Here is a 13644-nt window from a genome sequence, read left to right on the forward strand (position 1 = left end):
GGGCTTCCCTTACAGGTTCTACTACACTGTGTTATTAAACAAAACAGTGCCATGTGGCCACAGACAACTGTCCTGACTACAGTGGCCAATAACTGCCTGCATACAGGGCCGGTATTATGTGACCTGTTGGGTTCACATGAGCCATACAGGTTGTACAGCTAAAAGCCTAGAGAAATACACAGTGGAACAGCTACAGTAACCCTCTTTAGGAAAAACAAAAAGGGAAATGTTTTAATGCAACTGTTTCTACATCTCAGGACTAGAATTGTACATGGGGGTTAATTCATTAAAAACTTTGTCATTGTGTTAAATTGGTTAACAAGTCTCTCCCCCCCAAATGTTTTGTGACTGACAACAGATAGGTGCAGTGAAATATGTTGTTTTACAGGGTTAGCCATAGTAGAATGGAGTCCCTGGAACAAATTAGGGTTAAGTTCCTTGCTCAAGGGAACAGATTTTTCATCTGGTCAGTTTGGGTATTCGAACCAGCAACTGCTTGGTTACTGGCCCAACGCTCTAACCGCTAAAAAGCAGGTGAAGACTCCTCTTAACCCATTGTACACCTCTAGTCATACACCATATGCTACTCAGTATTAGGTATGCTATGCATCATTCAGCTTTCAAAAACACCCAATGTCATTACAAAGTTGTATAAACCTCTATGCATTGATATTGAAGTGGACTGTTTATAATCTCTTTCCTGACCAGATCAAAATTCCACATCTGAGTTTTGTCCTCATGTGATTCCTCCATGTCGTAGTGTAGTCATCTTCCCCATGCAGAATGACATCATCCTGGTGGGTTGAGGCGGGGTGTAAATAAAGTTAGCTTTGTTGGCCCAGCACCAGCAGAGGTTCCTTCCTCCTAAAGAGCTCTTCCAGGATTCCTGCCTGGGCCATAGGAATTTAGAACTAACTAACTAACTGATTCCCTGTGCAACTGTTAAGGACAGAATATGATAAACCCATAAAAATTAAAAAAACACAGAAAGGTATTGTTTGGAGAAAGAAAAAAAAGTCCACCTGGAAATGCTTGACAATCTGTTGCTGGAAAAAAATAGTGCCAGTTGCCAGGGCAGCTGGGATACCTTGAAGAGTTCAACAAATGGATGGCCCTCTTGGACACTTCAGAGAACAATAATATGATTGATAACTACCCAACAGTCCTCTAACTGGACTACAAGGAGATGCTGCGCCAAAGCAATCATCTTAGACCAGGCTCAGCTGTAATTATGGGGAAGTGTATCCATAGCAACCAACAATTTTAAAAAAAATCTATTATCATTATGTGGAAAGTGTTCATTTCCTTGTGAAACACACCCATTGAAAATAACAAATGTTTTGATAATCTTTAAATGAAAAATCTAAATTTTGTCCCCTGCCATTGGACCTAACTAACTTTAAATTCTACATAGTATCGCTATCTAGGCTCTATGGTAGGGATGCACAATATATCGGTGACCATAACGGAATTGGACTATATCAGCTAAAACTGCCAACATCGGTATCGGCCAATGTCTAGTTTAACGCTGAGGTGCAAAAGCAAGGTCAAAGCTGACGTGCATATCTATATAACGTAGGTACATGACGTAATGACGGCATGTAAAATTTTGCGCAACACAGCATTCCTAAACTTGCCCACAATGTCTGCTGTGTGGATCGAGCAGTCATCAAGTCGAGCAGTCATTTGAAAGAGTAAGAACATTTCAGCGAGACAACTTCAATGCAAAATCCATTAAAGCAAAGATAATGGAATTCATTACACTTGACAATCAACTGTTCTCTGAGCACAGGTACACACTACCAAGTAAGCTATTTTTCAGATTTTGCCCTACCGGAGTGATAAAGGAATGTATATGTTTAAAGTAATGACTAAAGGATTCCACCCTGAAATCATGTAATTGTATGAAAAGTGTAAAGTAATAATTCCATAATGTGTGTGACTAGACCATTGTGTTACTATTTCGCAATATGAGCTGGGTAGAGTTGAGACATTCAAGGCCAACTGAACTGTCGACTGAAACGGACAACAGGAAAGAGGGCCCTTCCAAGGCTCTTTGACTTCAGAGTACTCTCTAAATAAAGAACTAACATTTTGCAGAATTCTGAGACTTTGTCAAATTCTTCTATTAACCAGGGTCTTACAAACGTCTGGGAATTGGTCAAAGCTATAGTGATAGTCGAGTTCAACCATTGGGATAAAAATTATTGTGACAGAGTTACACAGTAATAGCGTCACGACATACATACAATTGAAGTCGGATATTTACATGCACTTAAGTTGGACACATTAAAACTCGTTTTTCAACCACTCCACACATTTCTTGTTAACAAGCTATAGTTTTGGCAAGTCGGTTAGGACATCTACTTTGTGCATGACACAATACATTTTTCCAACAATTGTTTACAGACATTATTTCACTGTATCACAATTCCAGCTGGTCAGAAGTTTACATACACTAAGTTGACTGTGCCTTTAAACAGCTTGGAAAATTCCAGAAAATAATGTCATGGCTTTAGAAGCTTCTGATTGATAAGGCTAATTGATATCATCTAAGTCAATTGGAGGTGTACCTGTGGACGTATTTCAAGGCCTACCTTCAATCTCAGAGCCTCTTTGTTTGACATCATGAGGAAATCAAAAGAAATCAGCCAAGACCTCAGAAAAAAAATTGTAGTCCTGTTTATCCTTGGGAGCAATGTCCAAACACCTGAAGGTACTACGTTCATCTGTACAAACAATAGTATGCAAGTATAAACACCCTGGGACCACACAGCCGTTGTACCGCTCAGGAAGGAGACGCGTTCTGTCTCCTCGAGATGAACATACTTTGGTGCGAAAAGTGCAAATCAATCCCTGAACAACAGCAAAGGACCTTGTGAAGATGCTGGAGGAAACGGGTACAAAAGTATATTTTTCCACAGTAAAACTATTCCAATATTGACATAACCTGAAAGGACGCTCAGCAAGGAAGAAGCCTCTGCTCAAAAACTGCCATAAAAAAAGCCAGACTACAGTTTGCAACTGCACATGGGGAAAAAGATCGTACTTTTTGGAGAAATGTCCTCTGGTCTGATGAAACAAAAATAAAACTGTTTGGCAATAATGACCATTGATATGTTTGGAGGAAAAAGGGGGAGGCTTGCAAGCCGAAGAACACTATCCCAACCGTGAAGCACGGGAGTGACCCCAAGCATACTTACAAAGTTGTGGCAAAATGGCTTAAGGACAACAAAGTCAAGGTATTGGAGTGGCCATCACAAAGCCCTGACCTCACTCCTATAGAAAATGTGTGGGCAGAACTTAAAAAGCGTGTTCGAGCAAGGAGGCCTACAAACCTGTCTCCGTTACACCAGCTCTGTCAGGAGGAATGGGCCAAAATTCACCCAACTTATTGTGGGAAGTTTGTGGAAGGTTACCCGAAACATTTGACCCAAGTTAAACATAAAGGCAATGCTACCAAATACTAATTGAGTGTATGTAAACTTCTGACCACTGGGAATGTGGTGAAAGAAATAAGCTGAAATAAATAATTCTCTACAATTATTCTGACATTTCACATTCTTCAAATAAAGTGGTGACCCTAACTGACCTAAGAAAGGATTTTTTTTACTAGGATTAAATGTCAGGAATTTTGAAAAACTGAGTTTAAATGTAATTGGCTAAGGTGTATATAAACTTCAACATACTATGGAACATTGTTTGGGTCTTTGCATGTCAAAAAAGATACTGTCAAAGCCATACAAAAAGTCTGCAAACAAGCAAACACCGGCCACGAACAATTTGTTTACGATACCGCGTTGGTAATAAAGCATAATTTGTTCGACTGCAACTTCTGAAGTAGCTAACTTTAGCTTGGTACCTAGTTAGCTACAAATACAAATACAACCAATCTGAAAACAATGACCAGTAAAAACTGCAGTCATTTTCATTATTCTTAGCAATGATTTAGGAATCCTTGTGAGTAAGTATTAGCTAGGTTGCCACTTGTGGTTCCCCTATTGAAATTGAACTTCAGTTCATGAAATAAAAAGCTAGCCAGCTACTTAACCCTGTTGCCCAAAGCTAACGTTATAAGCAGTCAGCTAGCTTCATCTGGCTAGTGAGGCTCAACCTGACCGGGTTGTGTGTTGTGAAGCTAGCCACAATAAGTATTAGGCACAATAGTTGAATTTGCGGTAATATTCAGTTTCTGATTGGTCAACAAGCTTATCTGACACATCAAATAGTATATTTTTTTGACATGCAAAGACCCAAACTGCGTCCCATAGAAATCGAGGTTGAGAATGAAACTGAACAAAACAGCACAGCAAATCAAGTGAAGAAATAGGTTTTGATTATGTTTTACTGGTAATGGGGACATACTTGCCTTGCATTTTGTTGGCATTTAAGTAAGTTAAGGCAAGTCAGTTTACAATGACGGCCTACCCCGGCCTCCAAGTGTACTAAAATGCTTAAAAAGGCCTTTAAAATGTTAAATATCGGTATCGTGTTTTTTTGGCAAGGAAAATATCAGATTTCGGTATCGGCCAAAAATGTCATATCGGTGCATCACTACTCTCTGGTCATCATGAACTCATAATTTGTTAACTGTATAGTTATTTACTGTATAGTGTAGTTATTACTCTGTTAAGCATTAAAATAGTAAAGGGTCAGCATGTTTTAACTCCTACTCTATAGGCCCACTGTACTCTGTGCCCTCTACTCTGTTTGCCTGGACCATATTCCATGTGTACCAGAAATAAAGAATGAAAGAGAACATTTAACCTACCATGGGTGTTACATCTGGAAATGACTTTCACATAGCAGACAATTAAGCAGCAATTTTACAACCCCTTTCAGGTGACACTTACAAAGCAATTCCTTTCAGACGTCTTCCTTGGTGATACAGTGTAAGTAAACAGGCGTGTGTTTGTGTGGAGGTGGGAGTGGGAGGAGAACTGCACTTCCTGTAATGCTCTGACATTCAGCTAAAGCCAGCTATCAGAACCTGTCAGCTTCCATCTGATAGTAAGACAGGTATGAGACTGCTCATACGTCTAGAGACACCCACGTGTCACATGATGGATTCCGGTGCCCGTCCACCAGGAGGTCAGATGCCCCGGTAGTGTTTACTTCTGACATTTCTCCTATCACTACAAGGACAGAGAGGAGCAGAGTAGAAAACAGAACAACAAAGAGCTAGGCACATCCCCCTGAAGAGAGGATTGCCAGAGTCAAGGCTTTAAAGCAAGACTGAGATAGTGAGGGAATGAAGATGAGGAAAGTTCAGAACCCCAAGCACTGCTAATCTATAGGCCAGTCAAACAGCCTTGATTTATCCACACCAAGAGACTGCTGCTGGAGGGAAAATCACCGTAAGAACACACACACACACACACACAAAATCAGATTGGAACAGAAAGCCAAAGACAAAGGGACGCGCATTAAAGCCGCAACATGTCTATTCCATGGGAAATTAAAGAGCGTCAGTTCAAACCCCCACCCGATGTTGAGACGCTACTCGTAAGCTAATTACACACAACTGTCCCTTCAATGACTTGGCTAAACAACACTCACAGCGCCTGCTCTGATTCCATTATCTGAGAAGTGATCTGGGCTGGGGAGGCTCAGGCAGCTGAGATGTGATCTGGGCTGGGGAGTGTTGGGGAGGCTCAGGCAGCTGAGATGTGATCTGGGCTGGGGGGTGTTGGGGAGGCTCAGGCATCTGATGCCCACTTGTAGCAGTCATCATTCCAACACGCTCAAATATACATGTCGAGTAGAGAAACACCATGCGTATGCAGGGAAAGACAAAGCATAGAAATGAAAGAATGAGTGAAAATGGGATTTTGAGATGAACAACCGAGAATGGCAATTAAGACAGGAATCGGTCTCAAGAACAGGAATAAAACATGTTAATGACAAAACAAATAAGCCATGGTCTCCCCGGCTGCTAATGCATCACTTGACTTTATGAACCGCTGAGTCAAAGGCTGTTAAAAAAAGGTACATGGAAGGAAAAGAGGGAAACAACCATGAAATAAATCTGTCAAATCTAATGTCTCCGCTGGCTGTGGGACAGCTGACTGTATTGTGTTTATGATCCTATACTGCGTGATTCTACACATAGTGTACGGAAACCGGCTTATGGACTCAGAGGCCCCATTCACTCAACTGCTTCCATGGGCCATGGTGGGAACTATAACATGGCTCAAACACGGCTGCATAGGGTCTCAAGGCCAGAGCAACCCTGGTGTCTAGGACAGTTTATGAATTCAGAAAGCCACACAGCAATATATTTAGCGACATGATTTTACAAGGGAGACTTATGCACTATCACTTTTGTTTACACATTTCACAAGTTGTGCATGTCATCACTTTCATGTGTCCTTGAGAAGTTAGTGCCGAGTCGAGTAGGCGAGACCATGCCAGGGGGAAGAGCGATGATGAGAACATTTAAATTAGCTGGATAATAATTGATCATCTCCCTCTACCATGAAGGTCTTGTCGTTATAAAACAGGAAAACATATGAAGAAAAAAAAACAATCAAGCTGGTGCTCTTACCTGTGGCTGGCTCCTACGTGCTCGTCGTCATAATAGAAAGTCCATAATAGAGTCCATCAGGATGGACAGTAATGGGGGAGGCTTAAGTTTCATGTAATCATCATACTGTACATTGTATCATTGATGAACTAAGGCTTTCACCCCCCATTTAACTGAATGAAAAAGCTTTGGAGGGTTAAGATTAGACAAAACACGAGACGGCATAGACTCTGCTATTGGCAGCACAAGCATTAGGTAAGCAGTTATATAATTAGCATCCACTAGTCAAGTAATTAAAATATCAATGGGGTTCAGGCTGTAACAAGACAGTGGTGTGGTCCTCTCTTCCTAGCTCTCTCTCTCCCTATAGTCAGCATTCAAACACTTCACTCCAGCCAGTACAATTGACTAGCCGATTCAGTTCCTGTATAGTATCCATAACTTGTGAGGTCTACAACAGATCATGTTCAGTGGAAGAAATGGAATTAAGATCAGAATCCATGCATTCTTTGACATGGTGTAGGCCTAAACTAAGAATAATACATGCCTTGATATGCCACTACGTTACAAACTGTGAAATATCTTTATAAATAACATCTCATGTCAGAACAAGGCTGTTTGGAAATTCAGAATCATCAGATGAAACTGCCTGACACTCAAGGCCTGTCTACACCACCCCTCCTCTGTATCTGAACAGAGAACACATACCGTTTTACTGAGAAACCAGCTGAAAATCATATGTTCTCACAGTAAGGGTGCAGCAAGGATTTTACATATCTGGTTGTTGGTAAAGGACAATTCCACAGTAACAGGGTGATGCTGAGACTCCGATTTTTCACGTTGACATGTATGTCAAACAAAAACCAATGATATCAAAGTTACACAAACCATACAACTATGCAAAAGGACTACTTTGAACAATTGACTGAACATTTTACAAAAACACATTTACTTGAAGAACAGTGCTTACTAAGTTTGGTAACAGTGACGGTTTGTTTTGTAATTCCATTACCAAACGTTGAAGAACAGTCATATTATCAGCTGCATTTTGACAAGGGCAGAGGCTAGTGGTATTATATTAGAAAATCCTCACCGTGACAACCTCCAAAACTGATACAAATTATGATGACCGTCTACGAAAAACAAATCCACAACAAGTGGAATACATACAGTGTAATACCTGATAAGCCTATTTGCTTCTACAGGTAGTTCTACTGGAAAAGGAATAGGCTATTCTACATGTCTGTTCATAACCATCAGGCTTGGGGTCACTCACTACACCAATATCAGTTGGGGTCTAGACAATAGATCCTTCTGGAACAGTACCTGACAACATTATCTTGGCCTGTCTGTCGGAAAAGCCAGCATGTGTAAGGTTGAAGGCCTGTGTTTAGCCGAGTGATCAAACTCTTGTGGGGATGGTCTGCTCTCATTATTACTTACCCCCCCCTCCCATTTGACCACAGAACTAAATGAAAATCTAGTCTTCTGAATCAGAATCCCTCTAACTCACCCAACTCTCACATGGATGTGATACAATTTCAGCATATTATTATGTTCGGGAGTGCAACATTTTAAAACCATTTTATTGAATAACCTGCCTGCTCCTCCAACATGTGCCCAGTGCACTGCAACAAAACAAAAAAGGTGGGGGGGAGACAGAGGCAACAGTATTTCTCTGCTTGAGAATTCCATCCCTAATTGACTACCAAGATCAAAATAAGCCCCAATTAACAGGAGACAGCGGTAATCTGTTTAATTAGCCAATAGCAGTCAGTTGCTGTGAGGAAACAATCTTCAGTTTCCAATTATTTTAATTTGGAACATTGTTTATCATAAAATTCCAAAAACCCTGCATTGTTGAATGTGATGTCAACTGCATACGAGAAACTAAAAGACCATTTCTGAATACACTAATTACTGTACAATTACTATATGGAGGTTTTCAAGCTTTTAAATGGCTTGCCAATTGCCATGTTCCTTTGGTGCACGGCACTGCTTACTGGTATATTTTAATGACCACTAGTTGAACTGAAATAGAAAAATTCCTATGGAATGGCAGGCAGGCACCCTCAACACTAAACAGACTGCACCTTACAACAGGTGTGAAAAGAGGAAGTAACCTGTTTAAGGGACTAAGGAATTTCATAACAGAATTGTAAACATGCAGCACTACTTTGTATACTTGCATAAGGTTTTGGCTGTGCTCAAACTAAACTACTATGATAGTGTCTGATGTAGTAAGCTTGAGTAAACAAATACCTGGCAACAGGTGATTAGTTAGTGCTTCAGAACAGGGACTAGCAGACTGAGTTATGCAGTATGGGTGTTATCAATGTTGAGAAATATTTATGCACTTTTACTCTCACACACACACACTTATGCTTTTCATGGGTCTACCTCCCCTGCATGCGCTGGAGGGAGAGGCATGTACATTCATAAACAGAATCACACTCTTCCTTAACCTCACTGATATTGAATGTCTCAGGTTTCTTCAAGTGTATGTTCCTAAAAAGCAGTAGGCTTCAAGGCACGTGGTGTACACTGACTGCGCAAGCATTCTTCTCATTGGTCTCCGGTCCACACACTATCTGTTGATGACAGGAACAGAGTAGACTAGGGTACAGAGATGACAGTTGTAAAAGTGTAGATTTTGCTTGGTGAGCAGAGAGTTGAATGAACCTGATCTGGATTATTTGAAAATGTGCATTTGGGCACCTTCACACAGGCCCAGTTCAAAGGTGTGAGAGAACAGTGAAATATACACTGTGTAGTTCTGCCCGTTTCAACAATCCATTTCCTGTTTGAATAAGTCCCCACATGATGGAACGTGGTCTGATCCACTGCTTTAAATGGTAACCAATGCATTTGAATAGTGAAAATGCCAACATCACACACCTACTGAACCATCTCTTTAATTGAACCTAGGTGGAGAGATTGTAATATCTTACATTTAAGGAACTGTACCGGCATATGGCAGAAAGCGTATGACATCGTGTGGTAGAGCGGTTTGCTTCAAAGTTGTGAACAGAGTGCACCATGGTGGTGGTGGAGTTACAGTATGGGCAGGCATAAGCTACAGACATCGAACACAATTGTATTTTATTGATTTGAATGCACAGAGATACTGTGACGAGGTCCTGAGCCCCATTGTCGTGCCATTCAACCCCGGCCATCATGTTTCAGCATGATAATGCACGACCCCATGTCGCAAGGATCTGTACACACTTCCTGGAAGCTTAAAATGCCCCAGTTCTTCCATGGCCTGCATACTCACCAGACATGCACCGATTCAGTGTATTTGGGATGCTATGGATGGACAGCATGTTCCAGTTCCCACAACTTCGCACTGCCATTGAAGTGTAGGGCAACATTCCACAATCAACAGCCTGATCATCTCCATGCGTTGGAGATAAATTACGCTGCATGAGGTAACAATGGTAGTCACACCAGATACTGACAGGTTCTGAGCTACACCCCTACTTTTTTTAAGGCATCTGTGACCAACAGATGCATATCTGCATTCCCAGTCAAATCCATAGATTAGGGCCCAATTAATTTATTTCAATTGACGGGTTTCCTTACACGAACTGTAACTCAGTAAAATCTTAGAAATTGTTGCATGTTGAATTTATATTTTTGTTCAGTGTACTTGAAGTAGGCTATTTTGCTTAAGGTAAATCAAATAAATGGTTTTGGCCAATTTGTACCCCCATTTTATGGCATTGGAATGATTTCATAATGGAAGCAGTGACCGTGTAAATAAGAATTTGTTCTTAACTGACTTGCATAGTTAAATAAAGGTTAAAAGAATAAATGGGATCCACATGTTCATCCGACTGTGGGGAAAAAGATGATTACGGGCTTCTTTGCCAACATACAGAACTATCAATTTCACTGAAAGATTAGAGTTTGAAATATTGTAATAAACTTCATGCTTGAAGACAGCATGTATCTTCCTTTCACCTACCGACATGCAGGCTACTACATTTCTTTATCCAATGTGTCAGTAAAGATTTCTGAGCTAGAGTCCTCATGTACTGTGCAGCTGTTGTCTGTCTGACTGGCCCAGCCATTGACAAACACCTGAAAATAACTACACTGAACAAAAATACAAAAATGCAGTGTTGGACCCATGTTTCATGAGCTAAAATAAAGGATACTAGAAATTTTCCATACACACAAAAATGTACACAAATGTATTTTACATCCCTTAGTGTGCATTTCTCCTTTGCCAAGATAATCCATCCACCTGACAGGTGTGGCTTGTCAAGAAGCTGATTAAACAGCATGAGCATTACACAGGTGCCACTTGTGCTGGGGACAAAAGGGCACTCTAAAATATGCAGTTTTGTAACAACGCCACAGATGTCTCAAGTTGAGGGAGCGTGTAATTGGCATTCTGACTCCAGGAATGTCCATCAGAGTGGTTGCCAGAGAATTGAATGTTAATTTCTCGACCATAAGCTGCATCCGTAGTTTTAGAGAATTTGTCAGTATGTCCAACTGGCCTCACAACCACACACTGCGTGTATGCCGTCGTGTGGGTGAGTCGTTTGCTAATGTCAATGTTGTGAACAGAGTGCCTTATGGTGATCGATGGGGTTACGGTATGGGCAGGCATAAGCGACGGACAACGAACACAATTGCATTTTATTGATGGCAATTTGAACGCACCGAGATACCATGACAAGATCCTGAGGCCCATTGTTGTGACATTCATCCACCCACCATTTTCTCATGTTTCAGCATGATAATGCACGACCCCATGTCAAAGATCTATACACACCTCCTGGAAGCGGAAAATGGCATGCATACTCAGACATGTCACCCATTGAGCAAGCTTGGGATGCTCTGGATTGACATGTATGACAGCATGTTCCAGTTCCCACCAATATCCTGAAACTTCACACAGCCATTGAAGAGTTGTTGAACAACAATCAACAGCCTGATCAACTCGAATAAAATGTGTCATACTGCAAATGGTCACACCAGATACGGACTGGTTTTCTGATCTATGCCCCCATTGTTTTAAAAGCCATCTGTATTCCCAGTCAATTGAAATCCATAGATTAGGGCCAAATGAATCTGTTCAATTATTTCCTTATATGAACTCTGTAAAATCTTTTGTTGTTGTATGTCACATTTTTTTCAGTGTAGTCCTGCCAGTTTCAATGATCCCTTTCCTGTTTGAGTAAGTCCTCACGACAGTAACATGATCTGATCCACCACTTTCATTGGTAACCAATGCGTTTGAATAGTGAAAATGACCACATCACATAACAATTGAACCATCTCTTGATGAACCTAGGTGGATAGATTGTAACATCTTACATTAAAAACAAATCTATGAAGCAATTTAGACTTGTTCAAAGTTGTGCAGGCTATGACGCCGCATAGGCTACACTGTTAATGATGTGGGATATTGGAGAGGCAGGCTAAGGGCAACAAAAACGTACCTTTTCTTTATTCTCATTTTCAGGAGGCGGTGACGTGGGTGATTTAACGTTCCCAACAGCAACAGCTTGGGCTATGATACCGCTGCCCGGAGCAGAGTTGCTTTTCTCGATTGTTTCCACCTTTATAAGCCGGTGCTTTGGTGACACATACTTTATGTCCGGCGACCCCCCAGAGCCCAGACCAGTTCCAAACGAAATATTTCCTCCTCCCGTGTACGGATCTTCGAAGTCCAGTTCCTTTTGTAGTTTGTAAGCAGCAAGAATGTCCGGCTGTGCGGGGCTTGGATAGAGAGAGGTGGCCCCGGAGCTTGGTTGTTGGTAGCCAAGCGTACCGGTCACAGCGGCGTGACAATATCTGTAGTCTGGTTTCGGGGGCGCCGGAGGTGGTGCTTTGGTAGTTTTGAATCCTAGATGTTCCCTGAACCATCTGGCCATGCTGCCAGTGCATTGCTCACAAGTCTATTTAAATATTTCGTTGCACCTTTCCTGACAATAGCCTCCTGTTTTCCTGTGCGTTGTTTTTCTATAGGTCACCTCGACTGGCTTCTGAAATGTTTATCCAACTCCTACTCCTCTTGGTCAGCGCAGTGTCCACTGACGAACGCAGCCACATGCACTTTCTGAGCTACCGCAACTCTGACACTTTCGCTCTCACAGCAGAGCGCTCTTTGGCTGTGGCGAGTCCTCTCCGCTACGCAACATGGGAGAGCGCTTTTGCAAGCGTGGGATACGTTTCCCTGTCCTCATACCGGAGAACAATCACTGCCACCTACCGGACTGTTAATTTAGCCTACTAAATGCTTGGTTTTACTTGTAATATCCCTGAGGTCATTACATTTTCCTTATTTGTTCCCTAATAATATGCCGTTGTAGTGGATAACTTAGTCAAAAGTCCCTGAGCCACTAACAAGTGGGATTACAAATGTTTAAAACGCGTGCAAAGCTGATATTTAGTGGTAGATATTGGATGGGTCTTTTGCCCCTTTAAAAGAGAAAAAAATAGAATTTAAAAAATCAATTTCATACAGGCAGACCTGATTACTGTAGGAGCATATAATTGTTCCAAGGTGCAAACAGCAAGCATACTAAGAACTGCATACCTGTGCATTCCTACTTCCTGGTCACCTGTGTGCTAGTGACCCATCATACAGTGCCAACTAGTGTACAAAGACAAACTGTAGACTAGACAACCACAAGGCCAAAAAGGCTCCTTCAATGATTTATAATGTGGATGAGAATCATGTGAAGTACAGGTAGGCTGCCTTCATTCAGTAACATGGGAGTTCCTTGTCCCTCTTAGTGTCCATGTGTCTGCAAGACCAAGGATTGTTCAATTACAGTAGTTGGACTTGAGGGTAAAATGCCCTGCTCAAGGAAACTACACCACTTTCATCTCCAGATGGTCATTGAAGCATTGCAAATGCATTGCAAATGAACAGTGAGGAGAGAGGTTAGTGCCAGCACGCATCTCTCCACAAATCCCTCCCTTATAGAAAAATATTGGGCTATGCTCCCACAGAGGGGAAAATCTGTAATAAATATAATCTATAAGAACCCGTATTTAATGAAAACTTTAACTCCTACACTATCACACTTTGTAAATTACATTCTGTGTGTACTTGTCTGGAACTGCATTGCCAAAGGATCACTGCCGCTAAC

The 13644-nt window shown here is 41.4% G+C and overlaps 1 protein-coding gene across 5 annotated transcripts in view; it reads right to left on the minus strand.

Moving 5' to 3' along the window:
- LOC112235736 (SH2 domain-containing adapter protein F-like) overlaps nt 1-12851 on the minus strand; it is a 111811-nt gene extending 98960 nt beyond the window's left edge. The window contains exon 1 of one of the 5 annotated variants that reach the window (XM_024404250.2): nt 11986-12830. In XM_024404250.2, the coding sequence (XP_024260018.1) occupies nt 11986-12420 (435 nt within the window). In that variant the 5' untranslated portion in view covers nt 12421-12830. Of the gene's footprint in view, nt 1-11985 lie in introns of all 5 variants that reach the window. The other 4 variants (XM_024404252.2, XM_024404251.2, XM_024404253.2 and 1 more) reach the window with 4 other exon arrangements.
- Between the last annotated feature and the right edge of the window lie 793 nt (nt 12852-13644).

This window comes from Oncorhynchus tshawytscha, linkage group LG04, assembly GCF_018296145.1.
Source record: "Oncorhynchus tshawytscha isolate Ot180627B linkage group LG04, Otsh_v2.0, whole genome shotgun sequence".
Classification (NCBI taxonomy): domain Eukaryota; kingdom Metazoa; phylum Chordata; class Actinopteri; order Salmoniformes; family Salmonidae; genus Oncorhynchus; species Oncorhynchus tshawytscha.